Source organism: Entelurus aequoreus, linkage group LG02 (assembly GCF_033978785.1).
Source record: "Entelurus aequoreus isolate RoL-2023_Sb linkage group LG02, RoL_Eaeq_v1.1, whole genome shotgun sequence".
In the NCBI taxonomy this organism is placed as follows: Eukaryota; Metazoa; Chordata; class Actinopteri; order Syngnathiformes; family Syngnathidae; genus Entelurus; species Entelurus aequoreus.
The window spans coordinates 29041880-29061688 of NC_084732.1; the positions used below are offsets into that span (position 1 = coordinate 29041880).

At 41.2% G+C, this 19809-nt stretch overlaps 1 protein-coding gene across 1 annotated transcript in view; it reads right to left on the reverse strand.

The window, feature by feature from the left end:
* Window position 1: 1 nt before the first annotated feature.
* The window catches only part of LOC133632256 (RNA polymerase II elongation factor ELL2-like), a 62728-nt gene continuing 42920 nt past the window's right edge, over window positions 2-19809 (reverse strand). Inside the window, exons 5-12 of the mRNA XM_062024599.1 lie at window positions 12267-12511; window positions 11628-11752; window positions 9237-9351; window positions 8698-9154; window positions 8230-8281; window positions 1405-1576; window positions 1277-1321; window positions 2-937 (exon numbers count right to left, since the gene is read on the reverse strand). Of these exons, the coding sequence (XP_061880583.1) occupies window positions 827-937; window positions 1277-1321; window positions 1405-1576; window positions 8230-8281; window positions 8698-9154; window positions 9237-9351; window positions 11628-11752; window positions 12267-12511 (1322 nt within the window). The 3' untranslated portion in view covers window positions 2-826. The remainder of the gene's footprint in view (window positions 938-1276; window positions 1322-1404; window positions 1577-8229; window positions 8282-8697; window positions 9155-9236; window positions 9352-11627; window positions 11753-12266; window positions 12512-19809) is intronic.

Below are 19809 nucleotides of genomic sequence, written 5' to 3' on the forward strand. Positions count from 1 at the left end.
TTCAGTAGTCGTTTACACAGATGCTGCCCTATCTTTTACGGCCATAAAACTAACCCCTTATAGGTGGAAAATTGCGAGGACGTGCGGTTTCTACAAAACAGCGAGTGGGGAAAAAAAGTGGAAAAAATGCCAGCTTTTACAGGAAGTGTATAAGTAAGTTACATAAGGCTAAAGGTTACTCCGCTCCCTCTCTTCTCTCACAGTGTTTGGATAAGATGTCATGTGACCCCATGCCTTAATCTACAAAAAGGCCAGCATTAGAGGACGGAAGAAGGCTGCCTTAAAATAAATACATCAGCAGTTCCAAGAAAAATACTCTGTGTCACGTCACTGAATGAGCGAGAAACGTCAAACATTCACCAACCAATTTAAGTCAAAACTGAAAGGCTGTGCTGAATAAATACTTAATAATCAAGTGCAATGGGGGCAGCAGCTTTAAGCAAGAAATCTAATTCAAAGTCAGCTGCAATCAGATAGATGGAGGGTGAGTACAACTATATAAATATGAAGCTGAACCAGAGGAAATCAACTTTGGTTAAAAGATAAATTAACACAAAAGTCAATGCTACAGCAGAGAACAGGAGGCACTAGCTAAGCAGCGGACCACAAGGCTTTCTTGCAGCGTCACAAAGGACGCCACTCTCATGTGCATTTGGAAGTTGATGCTGTTCAGTGTTTGTCTTTTTCACTTTACAAGTAACCTGCTTAAAAATGTAAGACTATTTGTACGATCCCTGTTCGGGGCCTCATTGAAATCATCTTGAAAGTGATTATTGTCCATGGGTGTTACACGTCTTCCCTGTTAGCACGGAAGGGAGAGCCATCGCTACGAGGACGTCCGCGATACATCGTAGTCCATGATGAGCTGCTTGATGAAGGACAGTTTCTGGTGTAGATATTCACAGCGCTTCTTCTCTTCCTGGTAGCCTGGAAACTTCTACAGAGAATAAAATGTGCCATTAGACTGGGTTTTTCTGTCACATCAAAAATGAGTAATTACATCAAAGCCATCTACCGTAATAACAACAGAAATAGAAATAGTCAGGTCAAAAGGTCAAACTTTTACCATGATGAAAGCCATATAGCTGCATAGACAATGTTTCACCAAATATTAGTAACTGTCAAGGATAAAAAAATAAGTTTGCTCTTCTCGTATGATTTATTGAAAAATAGAGGGGCGAAGTAAACCATTACGTAAAATTAATGATCATAAACAGTTTCATGTTTCTTTAAAATCAACAATATTATATCCATATCCAAAACAATTGTATCTTACCTTTCGATACTTGTTGTATTTTTCTAATATTTGATCTTCCATTACCTACATGGAGCAGAACACAATGCTGTTTACATGACTGTACTATTGGACATAATTAATGATAAACAATTCTGTTGGGCTGGTACCTTGTGTTCTTTACTGCCGGGTGACATGCTTTTGATTTTGGCCCCAAGCTGAACAAACATGTGCGTTATGGTGGCTATTCGGGTGTGGAGGTCTTTGTATTCATTGTACTCGGCGCTGAAATCCTCCTGGTACCGCTGACGTTGCTCCAAGGTGGTGACTCTTACATACATGCTACAAATAAACAATACATCTTTGATGTATCCATTTAAACATTATCCCACTAAAAAAACATGCAAGACAATGAATCTAATTATTAATTTCTTAATGATGCAGTTGCATTTTATGACACAAGATGGCAGCATTACAAAGATTTCTATTGCTGTATTAGGCAACGCAAACAATTAATGCAGAGAACCAGTGGATAAAGCACCAGTAATTTCTGACAGTAATAAAACATTTTTAAAAAGTAACTATAATATTATAGTATTTTTATACTATTCATATAAGTTGTAACATTCTTTTTTAAAATAATGTATACAAATCTATAAACTATATTGTTATATATTGTGGGGGCAGCTTGCAATGCAGTTCAACCAATTGGATCATTATTTCTGCTAAAAAAATATTACTTAAATACAACTAAAGAAAATATACAAATACATCATTAAATAAATAATGTAATTTAAGAAATTAAAATGCCATGATGTATACAATAGCAAAGATACATATACACATATATACAAACCCCGTTTCCATATGAGTTGGGAAATTGTGTTAGATGTAAATATAAACGGAATACAATGATTTGCAAATCATTTTCAACCCATATTCAGTTGAATATGCTACAAAGACAACATATTTGATGTTCAAACTGATAAACATTTTTTTTTTGCAAATAATTTAATTTAATTTAATAATTTAGAATTTGATGCCAGCAACACGTGACAAAGAAGTTGGGAAAGGTGGCAATAAATACTGATAAAGTTGAGGAATGCTCATCAAAAACTTATTTGGAACATCCCACAGGTGAACAGGCAAATTGGGAACAGGTGGGTGCCATGATTGTGTATAAAAGTAAATTCCATGAAATGCTCAGTCATTCACAAACAAGGATGGGGCGAGGGTCACCACTTTGTCAACAAATGCGTGAGCAAATTGTTGAACAGTTTAAGAAAAACCTTTCTCAACCAGCTATTGCAACGAATTTAGGGATTTCACCATCTACGGTCCGTAATATCATCAAAGGGTTCATAGAATCTGGAGAAATCACTGCACGTAAGCAGCTAAGCCTGTGACCTTCGATCCTTCAGGCTGTACTGCATCAACAAGTGACATCATTGTGTAAAGGATATCACCACATGGGCTCAGGAACACTTCAGAAACCCACTGTCAGTAACTACAGTTGGTCGCTACATCTGTAAGTGCAAGTTAAAACTCTCCTATGCAAGGCGAAAACCGTTTATCAACAACACCCAGAAAGGCCGTCGGCTTCGCTGGGCCTGAACTCATCTAAGATGGACTGATACAAAGTGAAAAAGTGTTCTGGGGTCTGACGAGTCCACATTTCAAATTGTTTTGGAAACTGTGGACGTCGTGTCCTCCAGACCAAAGAGGAAAAGAACCATCCGGATTGTTATAGGCGCAAAGTTGAAAAGCCAGCATCTGTGATGGTATGGGGGTGTATTAGTGCCCAAGACATGGGTAACTTACACATCTGTGAAGGCGCCATTAATGCTGAAAGGTACATACAGGTTTTGGAGCAACATATGTTGCCATCCAAGCAATGTTACCATGGACGCCCCTGCTTATTTCAGCAAGACAATGCCAAGCCACGTGTTACATCAACGTGGCTTCATAGTAAAAGAGTGCGGGTACTAGACTGGCCTGCCTGTAGTCCAGACCTGTCTCCCATTGAAAATGTGTGGCGCATTATGAGACCCCCGGACTGTTGAACAACTTAAGCTGTACATCAAGCAAGAATGGGAAAGAATTCCACCTGAGAAGCTTAAAAAATATGTCTCCTCGGTTCCCAAATGTTTACTGAGTGTTGTTAAAAGGAAAGGCCATGTAACACAGTGGTGAACATGCCCTTTCCCACTACTTTGGCACGTGTTGCAGCCATGAAATTCTAAATTAATTATTATTTGCAAAAAAAAAAAAAGTTTATGAGTTTGAACATCAAATATCTTGTCTTTGTAGTGCATTCAATTGAATATGGGTTGAAAAGGATTTGCAAATGATTGTATTCCGTTTATATTTACATCTAACACAATTTCCCAACTCATATGGAAACGGGGTTTGTATATATATATATATATATATATATATATATACATACATATACATATACATACATATATATGTATACATATATATACAGATTGATTGCACAGATATGGTGTAGTTTCTGCTGGGCAAGTATGCCTGACGCGCCTCCTACAGCGCCTTGGGTCAGCTGCAGGGTCATCAGCCGGGGACCACCGCTCATTGGAGTTTTGCTCTCTTTAACCCCGGAACGTCTCCTGGTGGCGGAGGGGGGGGCAGGGATGTCTCCCTGCCACCCCCTTCAGCTGACCCATCTTATTGCCTCGACCCCCAGCACTTATCCCTCCTCCTCAGCCACAACCAGAAGCTTCCCTTTGGAGCTTAGCCCCAGTCGTTCCCACATCTCGGAGCAGCCTTATAGTTGATGTACCGACGAAGCCCCGGCAGCCTACTTCCACAGGGTAGATGGTAGTGGACCAGCCTGCCTCTCTGCACTCAGCAGCCAGATCTGCATACTTGGCTGCTTTGCGCTCGTAGGCTGCCTGGATTCCCTCCTCCCAGGGGATGGTGAGCTCAATCAGCATGGCAGACTTGGTAACAGCAGACCACAGCACGATGTCTGGGCGGAGTGAAGTGGTGGTGATCTCACGGGGGAACTGGAGCTGTTTGCCGATGTCAGCCCTCATACTCCAGTCCCTTGCCAGAGAGAGGACACTGCGGGGGCCTCGTCGGATGGTGTCTCCTTTGCTTTCCCCTGGCCTCACAAACATAACAGAAAGTTGCTTGGCTATGGGCTGGCTGTTGGCCTCTTGTATACTGCTCTCCAGGACTTCGGCCAGTTTCATCAGGACTTGGTCATGCCGCCATCTGTAGTGACCCTGTGTCAGTGCGATCTTGCAGCCTGAGAGCAAGTGCTGCAGGCTGGCGTTGGGAGCACCACACAGGGGACAGCTCTCCTCCTGGCCGAACCACTGGTGGAGGTTTCTAGGGCATGGCAAGGTGTCATAGGTTGCCCTGAGAAGGAAGCTGAGTCTGGCTTGTGGCATCTTCCATAGGTTGGCCCAGCTGATGGGTCTGCTGATGGTACCTTCCCAAGTGGTCCATCTTCCTTGGCGACCTTGAGACACAGCCTTGATGGTATATTTCTCCTGGTTCGCCCTCGAGACCTCCTCCACAACCATGGCTCTGCGTTCCCTCTTTGTGGCCTTGGACCAGAGGCGTGGAGAATATCCCCAGCCAAGCCCCGCTCTCCCTACTTGCACCCAGCCAACTATTTCCTGGTTTTGGAGCCTGCCAATGGCCTTGGCGACCTCTGGCCCTGCTTGCCATTTACGGCCTGTTCGGGTGGGTACATGTGCATTCTTCACTGTAGGATCTGAGGATTCTTCCAGCTCAAGAACCAATCTGGCCTTCTCCTGCTTATAGCCCAGGGTGATGGACTGGATCGGCAGATGCAGCGAAGTTGCCCCAAATAAGCCAGTGTCGGAGAAGCAACGCGGTAGGCCAAGCCACTTTCGGATGTAGGAGTTGGCTAGTCTGTCCAACCCGTTGGCTGTTGAGGATGGAATCTCGCACATCTTCAGTGGCCACATAACCCTTTGGTACAGTGTGAAGTTGTAGCACCACAACTTGTACTTTCCAGGGAGATGGCTCTTGTTGATACTCGCTAGGCCTTCTGAGAGTTGTTTCCGTGCTGCCTTGCCTGCGTGCTTGTCCGACAGGTCCGCATTGTACTGCCTCCCAAGGCTTTGGATGGACTGGTTGACCAGTAGAGGAATTTGCTCACCTCCTGCAACAAATATGTTTTTGTCGTTCCTGGTGCCTTTGCGCAAGGAGAGGCTTCGTGACTTGGAGGGTTTTATCTTCATCCGTGCCCATGTCACTAGCTCATCCAGCCTCTTCAGACACCTTCTCGTGCATGGGGCTGTTTGCAGCACCACAGTGACATCGTCCATGTAGCTTCGGAGTGGTGGAAGCCTCTACCCTGTCTGCAGCCTCATTCCTCCTACAGTCTGACGGGCTCCGCGGAGGATGATTTCAAAAGCTGCGACAAAGAGGACTGGGGAGATGGAACACCCCATGGCGATACCTACTTCCAGACGCTGCCATTCTGTTGTAAAATCCTGGAGGCTGAAACACATCTGGAAGTCCCTGAAGTAGCTGGTTACCAGGTTGATGATGGAAACAGGGACGTGGAAGAACTCCAATGCAAACTGGATGAGTTTGTGAGGGACAGAACCATAAGCGTTGGCAAGGTCAAGCCATACCACGTGTAGGTTGCTCTTCTCCTGCTTGGCCCTCTGGATCTGTGCCCAAATCATTGAAGAATGCTCCACGCATCCTGGAAAACCTGGTACTCCTGCTTCCTGATAGCTGGTGTAAATATAGCCATTCTCTGTGAGGCAAGAGATTAGTCTCTTGGCCATGACTGCAAAGAAGATATTTCCCTCGACATTCAACAGAGCAATGCTCCTGAATTGATTGATGTTATGGGACTCCTGTTCCTTCGGAATAAACACCGCCACAGCTCTCTGCCACTCCGACGGAATGAGTAGATTCTTCCAAGCTGTGCTCATTAGCTTCCACAAGCATTTCAGCACTTGGGGGCAGTTCTTGAATAGCTTGTAGGGGATTCAGTTAGGCCCAGGAGCTGATGCTGACCTCGCTTTCTTGACGACTGCTCTTACCTCACTCAGCCGAGGAGGGAAGCTGTCAAACTGCGTGGTTGGGTGAGGTGGAGGAGGGACGTATCCTGGTGAGCCTAACGGATTGTTCCTCTTTGAGTCGCTGTATTGGCCCCTGATGTACTGCTCAAGCTCCTCCTTGGTGGCTTCCAGTTTCCCGCTTCTTTTCTCCTCCAGAAGCTGACGGGCGTGCTTGAAAGGATTCCTCATGAAGCCAGCTCTTTTTCTCCTGCGTCTGCGAATACGTTCTGCTCTTCGCATGCTGCCCAGTTTCTGTCTCACCTCGTCCCATAACACCTTCAGGCCTTCTTTCTCCTCTGCCGATGCTTTCCTCCATCTCCTGCGGAGCTGGCGCCGATCTTGCACCAGGGCGTCAATCTCGGCCTCCCTCCTGCCCTTTCTTGGGGGGAGATTGTGCTGCTTCTTGGTGAGGCTACCGAATCTAGGTTTGCACTCCTCGTACAGGATGTCCCCAAGAAGGTTGAGTTTCTTGTCCACTTTACCATGTAGCGAGTGCTCCAGCAGTAGACTGAGGTCTGAGTCCAGTTTCTGCCATGTCTTCACATCACTTGCTCTAGGCCACTTGATGGTGCACTTTCTTCCTGGTTCCCTCTTTTCTGTTTGCTGGGTGACTGGGGGGCTGGCAGGTCTATCTTCAGCATGCTCACATGCCAAGGGGGTACTGCTCCGCTCAGGGGGTTCTTCCTCTACCATCCGCATATCAACAATGTTTGGACCCTCGGCTCTGTGGCTCTCTCCCCGGCTGGGGGTACTGCTTGTCTTATCTGCCGAAGCAGTGCAAGGACGTTATATGCCTTTCTTCTCACTCTCCTTTTTCTTCCTCCCCTGATGAATCCGTAAGCCCCTGTATGCTAACTGTTTGAATGACATTCAGACTTTACTTAAATCAATAACGGAGCAGTATCTCCTCATCCGTGGCTCACTAGTGCAACAACAGCGCCGCAAATGTGTCCCGTGAAAAACCGTCCGACCGGAACTCTCTAAAAACTATAATTCCGTGGGTGATTTATGTAAACCCACAACACCGGTAGTTTTTAGCGCTTTTATAGCGAGTCTACTGACAGATATAAGTTAGAACTTTACGCTACTTTATTTTAGAAATTGCAACAGCGGAGGATGAACGCCCCATAACAAGAAGATAGAGAAAAAGAAGAAGCTTATCGACTACGGTGCGACACGGACTACAATGGCGGACACGTGCAAATTTTCAAGACTTATGCAGATCCCAAATACACATCAGCAGGTACCAGAAGGTAAGAAAAGTTGGTTTTGCATAATTTTGCAAAACAAAACGCCAGGTAATATGTCTGCTAATAAGTGCCATTTTGTGGTCCTTAACCACACACACCATAATAATACTCGTATGTTGAATCACAGATCATCTGACTACGGTAGCCGTAATGCTCCGACAATCCATCAAGCGGTGCAACTTCATAGCTTACCAAAGTCATACTAAAACATTTTGATGGATTTGTGAGCGCCGTGTGTAATGTTCTATATTCTCAATGGAACATGTACAATTTTGGTGTTGTTTACTGGTGTCATCTTGCAGTCTACACATATCTCTTACGTGTGACTGCCGTCTACTGATCACACGTATCATTACACCATGTACCAAGAAAATAGCCTCAAGGTTAATAAGCACAACCAGAATTATTCCGTACATTAGGCACACCGGGTTATAAGGCGCACTGTCAATTTTTGAGAAAGTATTTTAAGCTTGCCTTAAAATCCAGAAAACACGGTAGATAAATCCATATTGAACATTACTAATAAATACAGCGGTTTCAAAGGATCACACATTGAGAAAAATTGATACTCCTAATGCTTATTGCATGTAATGCATTTAAACACAAACACCAACGGTAGGCTACAGTGGTGACTCAACATGTATCAAATCATGTTTAGACTCACAGTGCATAATCAGGCTTCTCCTTGGAGTCCATGTCATTTGTGATGTCACAATCTAAAAATAAGCACATAAACACAATAGATTAGGACATTGACAGTTATGTGAGTCCCCAGTGTGATACTTAAAAGTTTAGTGGTCATATACTTCAGGTCTTGTTTTTACGTGTGCGTGTGTGTGTTTTAAGTGTGTGTTCACGCACAGACAAGCTCTAAGCTCAGGAGAGGAGTTAACCTTAGGGAGAATAGTGCTCTTAGAGCTGTTGTTGAGTGAGTCAGTAACATAACAGGCTGAGGACTCATGAGAGTGGGCTTAGGAGCTGCAAACACACCCATGCTTTTGAGTTATTACTGTGTGAGTGCACCAGGAGGCTACCTGTGGTGTTTAAAGCACTCTGTGTGGTGTGGTTATACTGCTATTTTGTGTACAGAAAACTAAATTAGCAACAATGAAAAAGAAAAGGAGGATCTTACTCCCAAGTTTGTCCTGGTTCTGCTTGAGATCAGGACTGCTCTCTGACCATCCACTGTCCTGTTTGTCTTTTAACCTTTCCCGCTCTTTGTGCTTTTTGGATTTCTTCTTTCTTTGCTGCTGCTGTTGCGGCGGCTGAGCCCCGTCCAACTGAACTCGTGGTTGATTGTGGTTTATAGCTTTGGTTCCGTGTTGGCCGGACACATCAGAGATACTCAACACTTGGTAAGTTAGAGGAGAACAGTGTTGCCCTCCTGGCGAGCCGTCATAATTGCCCGTTGTGTTATGAGTCCCCGGTAAATCAGTCTTGTGTGAGTGGAAACAGGGATGTGCATTACCATGCACTTTCTTATTGTTTATGAGTCCATTGGTAGCCGGCTGCTGCTGCATTCTGTGATCACTTAGTCTTTGTCGCTTTGTGGCCAAAGCTGGTAGGGAATCAGAATGTATGGGGCGCTTCTGGATAATGAACAACACAATACATATTTTTTTAATCTGAAAGATCATTTTAATCATCACAACATCAAACATGACCACTTACCACTACTGGGTTCTTTGCGATGCTGTGATGTAGTGTTCTGTCCTCCGGCGTCATCAGTATTGATCCATTGGCTTGGGGGTTCTTTGACTGGCCATTGACTTGAGGCTGTAACTTCCTAGTTAAGAAAACAATATTGTATGTTATTTAAATTTCACCATTACATTATTACATTCATTTGTTCCATTTTCACACTAAAAAGGTGAAAAAGTAATCAAAATAAACTGTACCAGCATTTTTTTCCAAATGGCAGTATAGTACAGATCTTATTTAATTAGTACTGCAGTACTTATTGCTAGTATAACGTACATCCCTACTAAGGCGCCATTGTCAAATGACTGTACTGTTTTAATGAATTATAAGTAATAATAGTAATAAATAACGAAACATTATCAAAGCCTTCCTTATTGTTCGCTGTCTGCTCTGTCATCCACAAGTTGCAGACATTCTTCGTGTATGTTTTACGCTTGAAAAGTGTTTGTCCATCTTAAACTTTCATCTATGTTCCAACACATTTATCACCGCACATTAAGAGCATTTGTGAACTGTTAAAAGAGATCTATAGCGTAATCTTTTGCTGGTAAATGAGATACAATAAGAGATTATCATCACACTTCAACATCACGGTCATGTTCTTTGCGATGTAAGCATTGCAAGTAAAAATATGATCTGAATTGTCTTACCCCAGATAAATAAATGTTAAATACTTATAAAAACACATGTAAACTAGGAAGTGAATGTTATACACTATATTACACAGAAGGCTTATCGCTTTAGACAGAACAGGGGATTGATTGAATTTGTGTGAATTGGCGCACTCATGACATGGCAAATTTCTGGGGGGCTGCCTACTAAGTTGCCTGTGCTATCATTTTTGTGAAAAATACACCACATGGTGGCGCTGATATTAAACCCCAAACTGTGACTCCATAAAGCTTACAGACTTGAAGTTTCGCAGATAGCTTATTGTGTTCTACTAAACACCCACTGTAACTTAAAGGTGTGTAACAAAATCATACGAAAATATTTGGTACACATCTTCAGGGTACTAAAAGGGGAAATAATGTCTCCAGCAGGTTAGACTACCGGTACTGTAATGCCACTTCCCTTGCAGTACATCCAGAATGCTGCCGCTCGAGTCCTGACAAGAACCAGGAAAGACAACCATAATAGTCCAGTGCTTAAGTTATTGCACTGGCTTCCTATTGCACAGAGAACAGACTTTAAAACAGCTCTCCTTGTGTACAAGTCTTTTCATGGTCTTGTGCCAAGTACATCAACAACATGTTAGAGCCATATGAACCATCTCGAGCTATGAGGACGTCAGAGAGTGGTCTCCTGCTGGAGCGTAGAAGAAGAACCAAACATGGTGAGACTGCGTTTCGGTTTTATGTTCCAGAAGATGTGAGACAGGCCTCAACAATGGCAACAATGGTGCGAAATATTTTCTTTTTCCTGGGGGGGAATAACAGAAAATATTTGAGACGCACTGGACTACAGTGTGAGCGGCATGATTTTCTTGTCCTCATTTCCACAAATCTTGCAGTTTTCAGCCCTTTTTGATAACCTCTAGAGGAACTCAGAAGAAACTTTTATCCTTTCCGCGATTTGAACGGTTCGTACAGCCGAAAACAGCACAAGCATAAGGCATTTTGTATTTGAGAAACGATAAATGGCACCTAGAACCCATTGAAAACAGAGCTAGCTTGACCACCAACAGTATTCATTAGGGCGGGATGTGAGCTGGACGTAACGTTAGTAGCTTCCTAGCAAATGTATCTACACTTTTTGATTGATTGTTTCATGATGATTTTATTTTCAAATTTTAATTTTAATTATTATTATATTATATTCTTATTTTTTGCTTTCTTGTAATTTTCTGTAAAGCACTTGAGTAAAGCCTTGTGTACCAATTGTGCTCTATAAATAAACTTGTCTGCCTGACTGACAAGCATGTCAGTAAAATTTGACAAAGATTGGTTGAAAAACGGTCACGATTAAGACAAATGTTTTTGCACGAGCGGGACTTAGCAGCTAAATGCCTATGAGTCACTGAACGTTTGTGTAATGATTACAAAAATTGACATCTACACGGTACTGTGCTCTCTCGTAGTTGTTGCGTTTTTCTTTTGTTTCTTGCATTGAGGAAAGAGAGCACATTTCCTTGTTTTTGATTGATTGATTGAAAAGTTTATTTACACCTTAAAGAATTGAATCCATGTAATGCTTTAAAAAGGCGAATGGATGGCACAAAAAGCCAAAAGGCTTGTTTCCATACTTAAACATACTTGCCCAATAAATCTGAGTCTGATTACATGTATGCTAACAGGTCTCCCAAAGCATTAGAACATTGTACATTACATTTCAAGACAGTTTAGTTTAAATCAAACGCACCGTGACAACAACTTGCTGACCAGCTGCCGCTCCTCCTCGTTGTAGCTGGGCCAGTCCCTTCGCACATGCTTGTAGAAGTCGTCTCTCAACATGTAGCTGCTGTCTTTGAGGTTTACCTTTGCTACCTAAAACACAAGACAAATCTCAATTTGTTGCCAATTTGCTGATAGTCTGGGGAACATGAAAACATCTTGAAATTGGTCCCTAATCTTGTCACAATCTGCCTGTAAGGTTTATTATCTTTTGGGGGTAGCTGACAGAACGTCCCGTACCAAAACAAACACAAGGTCTACTGAGACATGTATTGTGACGGCATAATTAAAAACACGGCAAACGCAACATAGAAAAGGACAAGTCTGTCTAATAGCATGTCTGAATACAGGTTATATGGAGTTGTACACTGTAGCAGACTCCAAACATAACTTGTATTGTTGAAATGATACCTAGCATTAAGTGAGCATAATTACATTAGATTGTGCAAGTACATAACAGACTGTGTGGAGCTAATCCAAACAATGATGCACAATCTAATGAGAGCAGTTCTACACACATTGCAACCACAATAGTAAACATACTGTTTAATTTCAAATTCGTGCAGGTGTACCTAACAATGTGTTCAGTAAGTATCTGTAGTCATACCTCATCCAGTATGGCTCCAAGCTCTGCCTTGTCCTTGGACGAGACACGTTCCCTCTCCAGCCACAACAGCAGCTCTGGCTTCCTGTAAGGCTTGAGAGCCAGCAGGTGAATGATGCGCTCCCTGAGGGACTTCTGGTTGACCGAGGACATGCTGCCGCTCCACCGGCTTGTTACGGGAGGTTTGCAAGAGCCGCCGTCTGATGCAGATGGTAGAGGTGGCCTCTTTTGGAACTTGATGCTTTTGCCTGAGCGCACAGAACAGTAGAGCCTGATTAATCTCTTAGGGATATGCTATAATAAGCTTTACCACTAAGTCTATTGTTGCAATACACCACCCACAAGCTTGTGCTAAACTACAAAAGACCCTTAAAGGCCTACTGAAATGACATTTTTTTATTTAAACGGGGATAGCAGATCCATTCTATGTGTCATACTTGATCATTTTGCGATATTGCCATATTTTTGCTGAAAGGATTTAGTATAGAACAACGTCGATAAAGTTCGCAACTTTTGGTCTCTGATAAAAAAAAACCTTGCCCCTACCGGAAGTAGCATGACGTTGTCAGTTGTTCACTCCCTCATACTTTCCTATTGTTTTCAATGCAGCTAGAGCTATTCGGACCGAGAAAGCGACGATTACCCCATTAATTTGAGCGAGGATGAAAGATTCGTGGATGAGGAACGTTAGAGTGACGGACTAGAATGCAGTGAAATACATATTTTTTTTCGCTCTGACCGTAACTTAGGTACAAGCTGACTCATTGGATTCCACACTCTCTCCTTTTTCTATTGTGGATCACGGATTTGTATTTTAAACCACCTCGGATTCTATATCCTCTTGAAAATGAGAGTCGAGAACGCGAAATGGACATTCACAGTGCCTTTTATCTCCACGACAATACATCGACGAAGCTCTTTAGCATGAGCTAACGTGATAGCATCTGTCTCAAATGCAGATAGAAACAAAATAAATAAATCCCTGACTGGAAGGATAGACAGAAGACCAACAATACCATTAAACCATGTACATGTAACTACACGGTTAATAGATCTCAGCCTGGCAAAGCTTAACAATGCTGTTGCTAACGACACTAAGGCTAACTTAGCAACTTAGCAACCGGACCTCACAGAGCTATGATAAAAACATTAGCGCTCCACCTACGCCAGCCAGCCCTCACCCGTGCTCACCTGCGTTCCAGCGATCGACGGCGCGACGAAGGACTTCACCCGATCATCCGTGCGGTGGGCGGCTAGCATCGGCTAGGTGTCTGCTATCCAAGTAAGTAGTCTTGTTGTGTTGCTACAGCCAGCCGCTAATACATCGATCCCACCTACAACGTTCTTCTTTGCAGCCTCCATTGTTCATCAAACAAATTGCAAAAGATTCACCAACACAGATGTCCAGAATACTGTGGAATTATGAAATGAAAACAGAGCTTTTTTGTATTGTATTCAATGGGGAAGGCATACCTCTGTTCCCCTGGCTACGTCACGCGCATACGTCATCCTCCAAAGGCTTTTTCAACCGGAAGTTTAGCGGGAAATTTAAAATTGCACTTTATAAGTTAACCCGGCCGTATTGGCATGTGTTACAATGTTAAGATTTCATCATTGATATATAAACTATCGGACTGCGTGGTCGGTAGTAGTGGGTTTCAGTAGGCCTTTAAAGTGTGAATGTTACTAAGGTTGTAAAATCTGCTGAAAAAATCTGAATTCGCACATTCATCATTCGTGAGACGACAGCAAAGACTAAGGAAGGGGTGTCCAAACTTTTGAAGGCCGCACACCGAAAAATTTAAGCATGCGAGGGCCATTTTGATATTTTTTATTTTCAAAACCAATACAATATCTATTGTTACTCTTAAGGCTTCCCTCAATTTAGGTGAACATTAAAGGTCCCGGAAACCCGAAAGGGTCTCAATCAACTAAAATGATAAAAAAAATTATGATATCACTTATTTTTAACTTTAATTTTACTTAAATATCTATAGATCAACTTCAGATATATCCGTTGACATAAAGTTTTAACTCCATTTATATATGTTTTATGCCCTTCTTGTCACTACCCACTTTATTTAATAGAAAAAACATAAAATTTGCAATATTTTTCCAATGTTTAAAGTGTTTAATGTGAAGTAATTGGAGCCTTAAATTAAAACATTAATTCATAAAAAAAAATTGCTTTTGGATCATTATTATTTTTTGAGCAATAACAGTTTAAAAAAATTGTCAAACTAAATTAAGGTCTAAGATCCAAAAGGCTGTCACTCATGAAAGTGTTAAAAATAAGTCAAATATTAATGTGTATTATTTTAACTTTCATTGCTTGAATATAAACATCAACAACACTAAATTGGCCCTAGTGCAGGGGTGGGCAATTAATTTTTACCGGGGGCCGCTTGAGCAACCCGAGCACTGTTGGAGGGCCACATCGACAATATTTCAATTAAATTTTGCTCAAAATTATTTTTGATGTATACACCGTAAGATTAATAATAATAATAATAAAATAATAATTATAATTATAATAATACTTTCATTTAACCTAACTTAACTTTATACCAAAAGCACTGCTTTGGAAATCATTTGTACCCCTTTCAGAGATGACAGTTAGTTCCCCTTTAACGTCCTCATGTTGAACAATGAAATGTAAGCATAGAATGAAGTGTGCATTCCTGTAACTTTCTCTAGTAACAGCATTCCTTGATTAATATAAATAAATTAACATGAAATAACAGTAAAATAAGCACACATATGACTGAGGAGTCATAGTGTAACTTTGTGTGGTGTTTGAGTTGTCCGACTTTTTGTGTGGCCATAAACGCACCAGTGGTTTAGTGGTATGCGTGTTGGTGACAGATGACAAGTTGGTTTTGGCCTGGTTTGTACGGCAGAAAATGACTAGTTTTTCGAGATAGAAGTGTTTTACTCATGTTTTTATTGTGGTTATGGCCCAATATAAACAGTTTTGCTCAATAAAGTGATCGATATAATTCCTGGCCTCGAAGCATCTCAATGGACGTTACAATAATTGGACGGTGTTCAATTGAACGGTGTTGACGAACACCGTTAGGGCCGCTTGTTTTCACTGTCACTCAAAGTTGCATTGCAAAATTACACAGAATAAATGTGTTTATTTTGTTTAGAATTCAGATGGGATTTGATTTGGTGCGCGGCATATATTTGCTGTGCGCAGAGGACGCTTGAGCAGTGCACAATTGCGCAGGCGCACACCTTAGAGGGAACGTTGCTTGGCAGTCCGTGTCTTGTTGAAAACACGGCATTCGTCATCAACTTTTCTCTTTTTAGCGTCTCGAGTGTAAACCGTGCATCACTTGTCGCTGTGCACCTTCACTCACAGGTTACATACGGACATACGCCCATAAATAACACTTTTCAAAATAAAAGCAGCACAGTTGTATTGCGCGCACGACATAGATGTTTTTTCAACTTTATTTTGTAATTTGTGATTGATTGCAGCTGTTCACATTCACTCACAATCACTCACGCGCATACGTCCACACGGAAGTAATACAAATAACGCTTTTCAAAACAAAAGCAGCACCGTTGACATAGATACTTTTTCAAATTTAATTTGTAATTTATGATTGGCCTCACGCGGGCCAGACAGGGACGCACAAAGGACCGGATGTGGCCCGCGGGCCGTAGAATGCCCGGGTCTGCCCTAGTGTGTGAATGTGAGCGTGAATGTTGTCTGTCTATCTATGTTGGCCCTGTGATGAGGTGGCGACTTGTACAGGGTGTACGCCGCCTTCAGCCCAAATGCAGCTGAGATAGGCTCCAGCACCCCCGCGACCCCGGACGGGACAAGCGGTAGAAAATGGATAGATGGCTGGAACGTCAGATCTAGCAGCTGATACTAAGGTTTTTATTTTTGTTGAGAAATGACAGTCTTATAGGGAAAAACTGTTTACATGGTAGCTTTGTGTTATCAGTGTCAACATTCCAGCATTTTCTCATTACATAACACCTGTTTGCTCTTTTATTCCACTTTTTAATGTTTTTTTTGTAATATTTTTTAAAAAGTGTGGTGGGCCGTTAAACAATTACCAGCGGGTCGCACATTGGACACCCTGTTGTACAGCATTAACTCCACAAATGTGTATTGCTTTTTTTTTGGCAACAACAGAATGTCCTGGCTCTTCAGTACAATATGGCTGAAATGACAAAAGGTCATTAGGGATTAAAAAAGAATGGAATGTACATTACGCAGTCAAACTTTGGAGAGACTCATCTCACAGATGCAGTAATAATCATTCTCCATGTTTATATTAGTACGCAATTTGAAGTTAAATTAAGAAAGAACAGTGCTAAAAAGCATGACACATGACCATGTCCACTTCCTCAAGGGTTACACCAGTGTCATCAAACGATGCGTCGTCTTATCTTCATTTGAAGGGTCGAAAGAAATCAGTAAAAATGTTTCCAAATCTCGTTGAATTTTTTTTTAAATTAAAATTTTTCTGTTTTAATTTTGTACAATTGCATCTTTTTGTCATCTGCACCAGCGGTTTCCACACTTTTCCCACAGAGGGCTGCAAATGAAAAATTAAAGAATACAAGAGGCACTTTGGAGGCAAAGGCACTCCAATTCAATATGTACATCAGCTTATGATAAACAATTTGATCTTACTTTTTTGTGTTTATAGGTGGCAAAGCAAATAGTTAGTGTCATATCTAATAGACTTTGTTAATAATAAATTAGATTTTCAGAACTTTTCGAGGCGTTATGCTCTATTTTTCAATTGTTGGGCTATTTTGGGTCTATATTGGTCAAATGTTTTGGGTGGCCAAATATTAGGTACATCACTACTCAATACTGCTTAGAAAAATAGGCTGTATATATCCATTCATACAATATATTACTTAAATGTGTTTTAACATTAAAAAAAAAAAAAAAAGTTAAAGGTGTTGCAGCTTTTAGTTTGCCTTGGCAGTGCGCCACAATCAATTATGTGTAGGATAAACCCTGTATAGTATTAGAAGCTGTCAAGTAATGAATTCTTTACCAAAGAATATGTTTCAGTGGCTACCATCCCTGAGATTAGTGGTCGTGTCAACAGCTGGCTAGCATTAGCATTAGTACAGTGTTTTTCTGTGCTTTTCAGTGAAAAAGCCACACTTGAGTCTTGACACACGGAAGTAATTTATAAAATGTTCGGCTCTTTATTTTGGAGTAAGAGACGTGTTTTGTAGTTTTTTCCACACACCTGAAGGTGGCCCCTTTGAGGTCTAAGTGACAGAGTCCCCGAGACAGGCAGAGAGTTAGGCCGAAAAGGGGGCAGGGCGGCTGGTGAGAGTGCTGTCGCAGCTCCATGAGGCAAGTGAAATGTTTTGTTTTGCTAGGAGGTTCTCGATTTCCTTAAGGACATGGCGTCCACATATGTGGACATCACATTTTTGGTTTTGTAGACCACAATACAACATTTTCTCTACAAGACCCTGGTTTTCACTTATGAGGACATTATACTGCCAACTAGTGGTAGAGTAAGAGTATACCACGTCACATGTTGAATTCAAGATGGCTAAAAACAAAACAAAAGTTCAAATGGCAACTTTCAATTTTTTTTATTTTTATACTCATTGGGTTCCAAAGAGGCCAAATAGCAAAGATAAATAAACAATGCATTCCATACAAGAATGTGGGTGTTCCGAGGCTACACAAAAGATGACAGAATTTCATTCCTATTACGTCAATTTCCGCGGCTTTTCGCATCTGATGGATTACATTTTTTTTGGCAACTCCATTATTTTTTTAACACGGAAATCATATACCGTATTTTTTGGAGTATAAGTCGCTCCGGAGTATAAGTCGCACCGGCAGAAAATGCATAATAAAGAAGGAAAAAAACATATATAAGTCGCACTGGAGTATAAATCGCATTTTTTGGGGAAATTTATTTGATAAAACCCAACACCAAGAATAGACATTTAAAAGGCAATTTAAAATAAATAAAAAATAGTGAACAACAGGCTGAATAAGTGTGCATTATATGACGCATAAATAAACAACTGAGAACGTGCCTGGTATGTTAACGTAACAGATTATGGTAAGAGTCATTCAAATAACTATAAGATATAGAACATGCTATATGTTTACCAAACAATCTGTCACTCCTAATCGCTAAATCCGATGAAATCTTATACGTCTAGTCTCTTACGTGAATGAGCTAAATAATATTATTTGATATTTTACAGTAATGTGTTAACAATTTCACACATAAGTCGCTCCTGAGTATAAGTCGCACACCCGGCCAAACTATGAAAAAAACTGCGACTTGTAGTCCGAAAAATACGGTATACGTTTACTTGTGGTTCACTTCTTCTTACACCTGTATCACAGCTAAAATGTTTTAAGCTAATTAAAACATTGTCTGTGCATTTACAAAAATATTATTTGCTACATGTTGACTTCGGAAAATATTATTTTAATGTCCAACTCATTATACTGTATTTGGAAACAGTTTTTAGTTATTTGCAGGTTATTTTTAGGTTGTCCTGAAAGGGATTGTATTCATCCATTAAAAGGTTGTTGAGTCAAAACTTTTTACTACACAAAAGTCAATGCCTTTTTCAAAACACGACTAGTCAAATGTAGCAGTCAAAGTTGAAATCAACAACATGTTTATTGTGTAACCCTGCACAAGTGGCAGCACCGCCTCCAAAACACATGGCAGCTATTTGTCCTCCAGGTGAATCCCTCACACTGATCACTGCAATGTACAGGATGGGCATGTTGGCGCACCGAGAGCTCCGGTATGAGATAATCCAGTTATACCTTAATCTGCACTTTAAAGGTTACAGAAAATCAACATTATAGAAACAGATGCTTTCAATTTTAACCAACTGCAAATATATTGTGAATGCATTATTATTATATTCAATATAATAATAATGCATAGTAACCCATTAATCACTATATGTGTATTTTCCATAAGTTTGCCATATGTCATTACAGGGTAGTTCAAAGAGCACCTAAGGCTATAGAGAAAAAACAAAGTGCACCTATGGATGTGCATGTGCTGCATGCTCCTTAACCATCTTCACCTTAAAAAGCATGTTGTTACACAATCAACATGGGTTAAACTTGGTCAAGAAGCATCCAGAGTTTGAGCAAGAGAGCCTGGAGCTCAGTACTGACATGGGGGTCTAACAATCCTGCCAGGAAACTATTGCATAACAGCAGCGAAGGCTGGAGAGGAGGAATATACACTAATAAGAGAAAAGAAGATGGCAAAAGATGCCTCAGCACGTTATAATTAATATGTGTTCGTGATCGCTAACATTGATTTAAACGCACAACATGCCAAAAACAAAAAAATACAGATTGATAGTTTCCTGTACTGTATATCATTATATACAGCTGTCAGTTACTGTTATCACTCAGGAAGTACTTTGAAATGTAATTTAGATTTAGTGACACAATCTTTTAAAGACACACGCTGCCCAAATTGTATGGAGGTAAATTTGTGTCTTTTTATGCAATCAAACAAACAAAAAAAAGATTTGCAAACAAAAC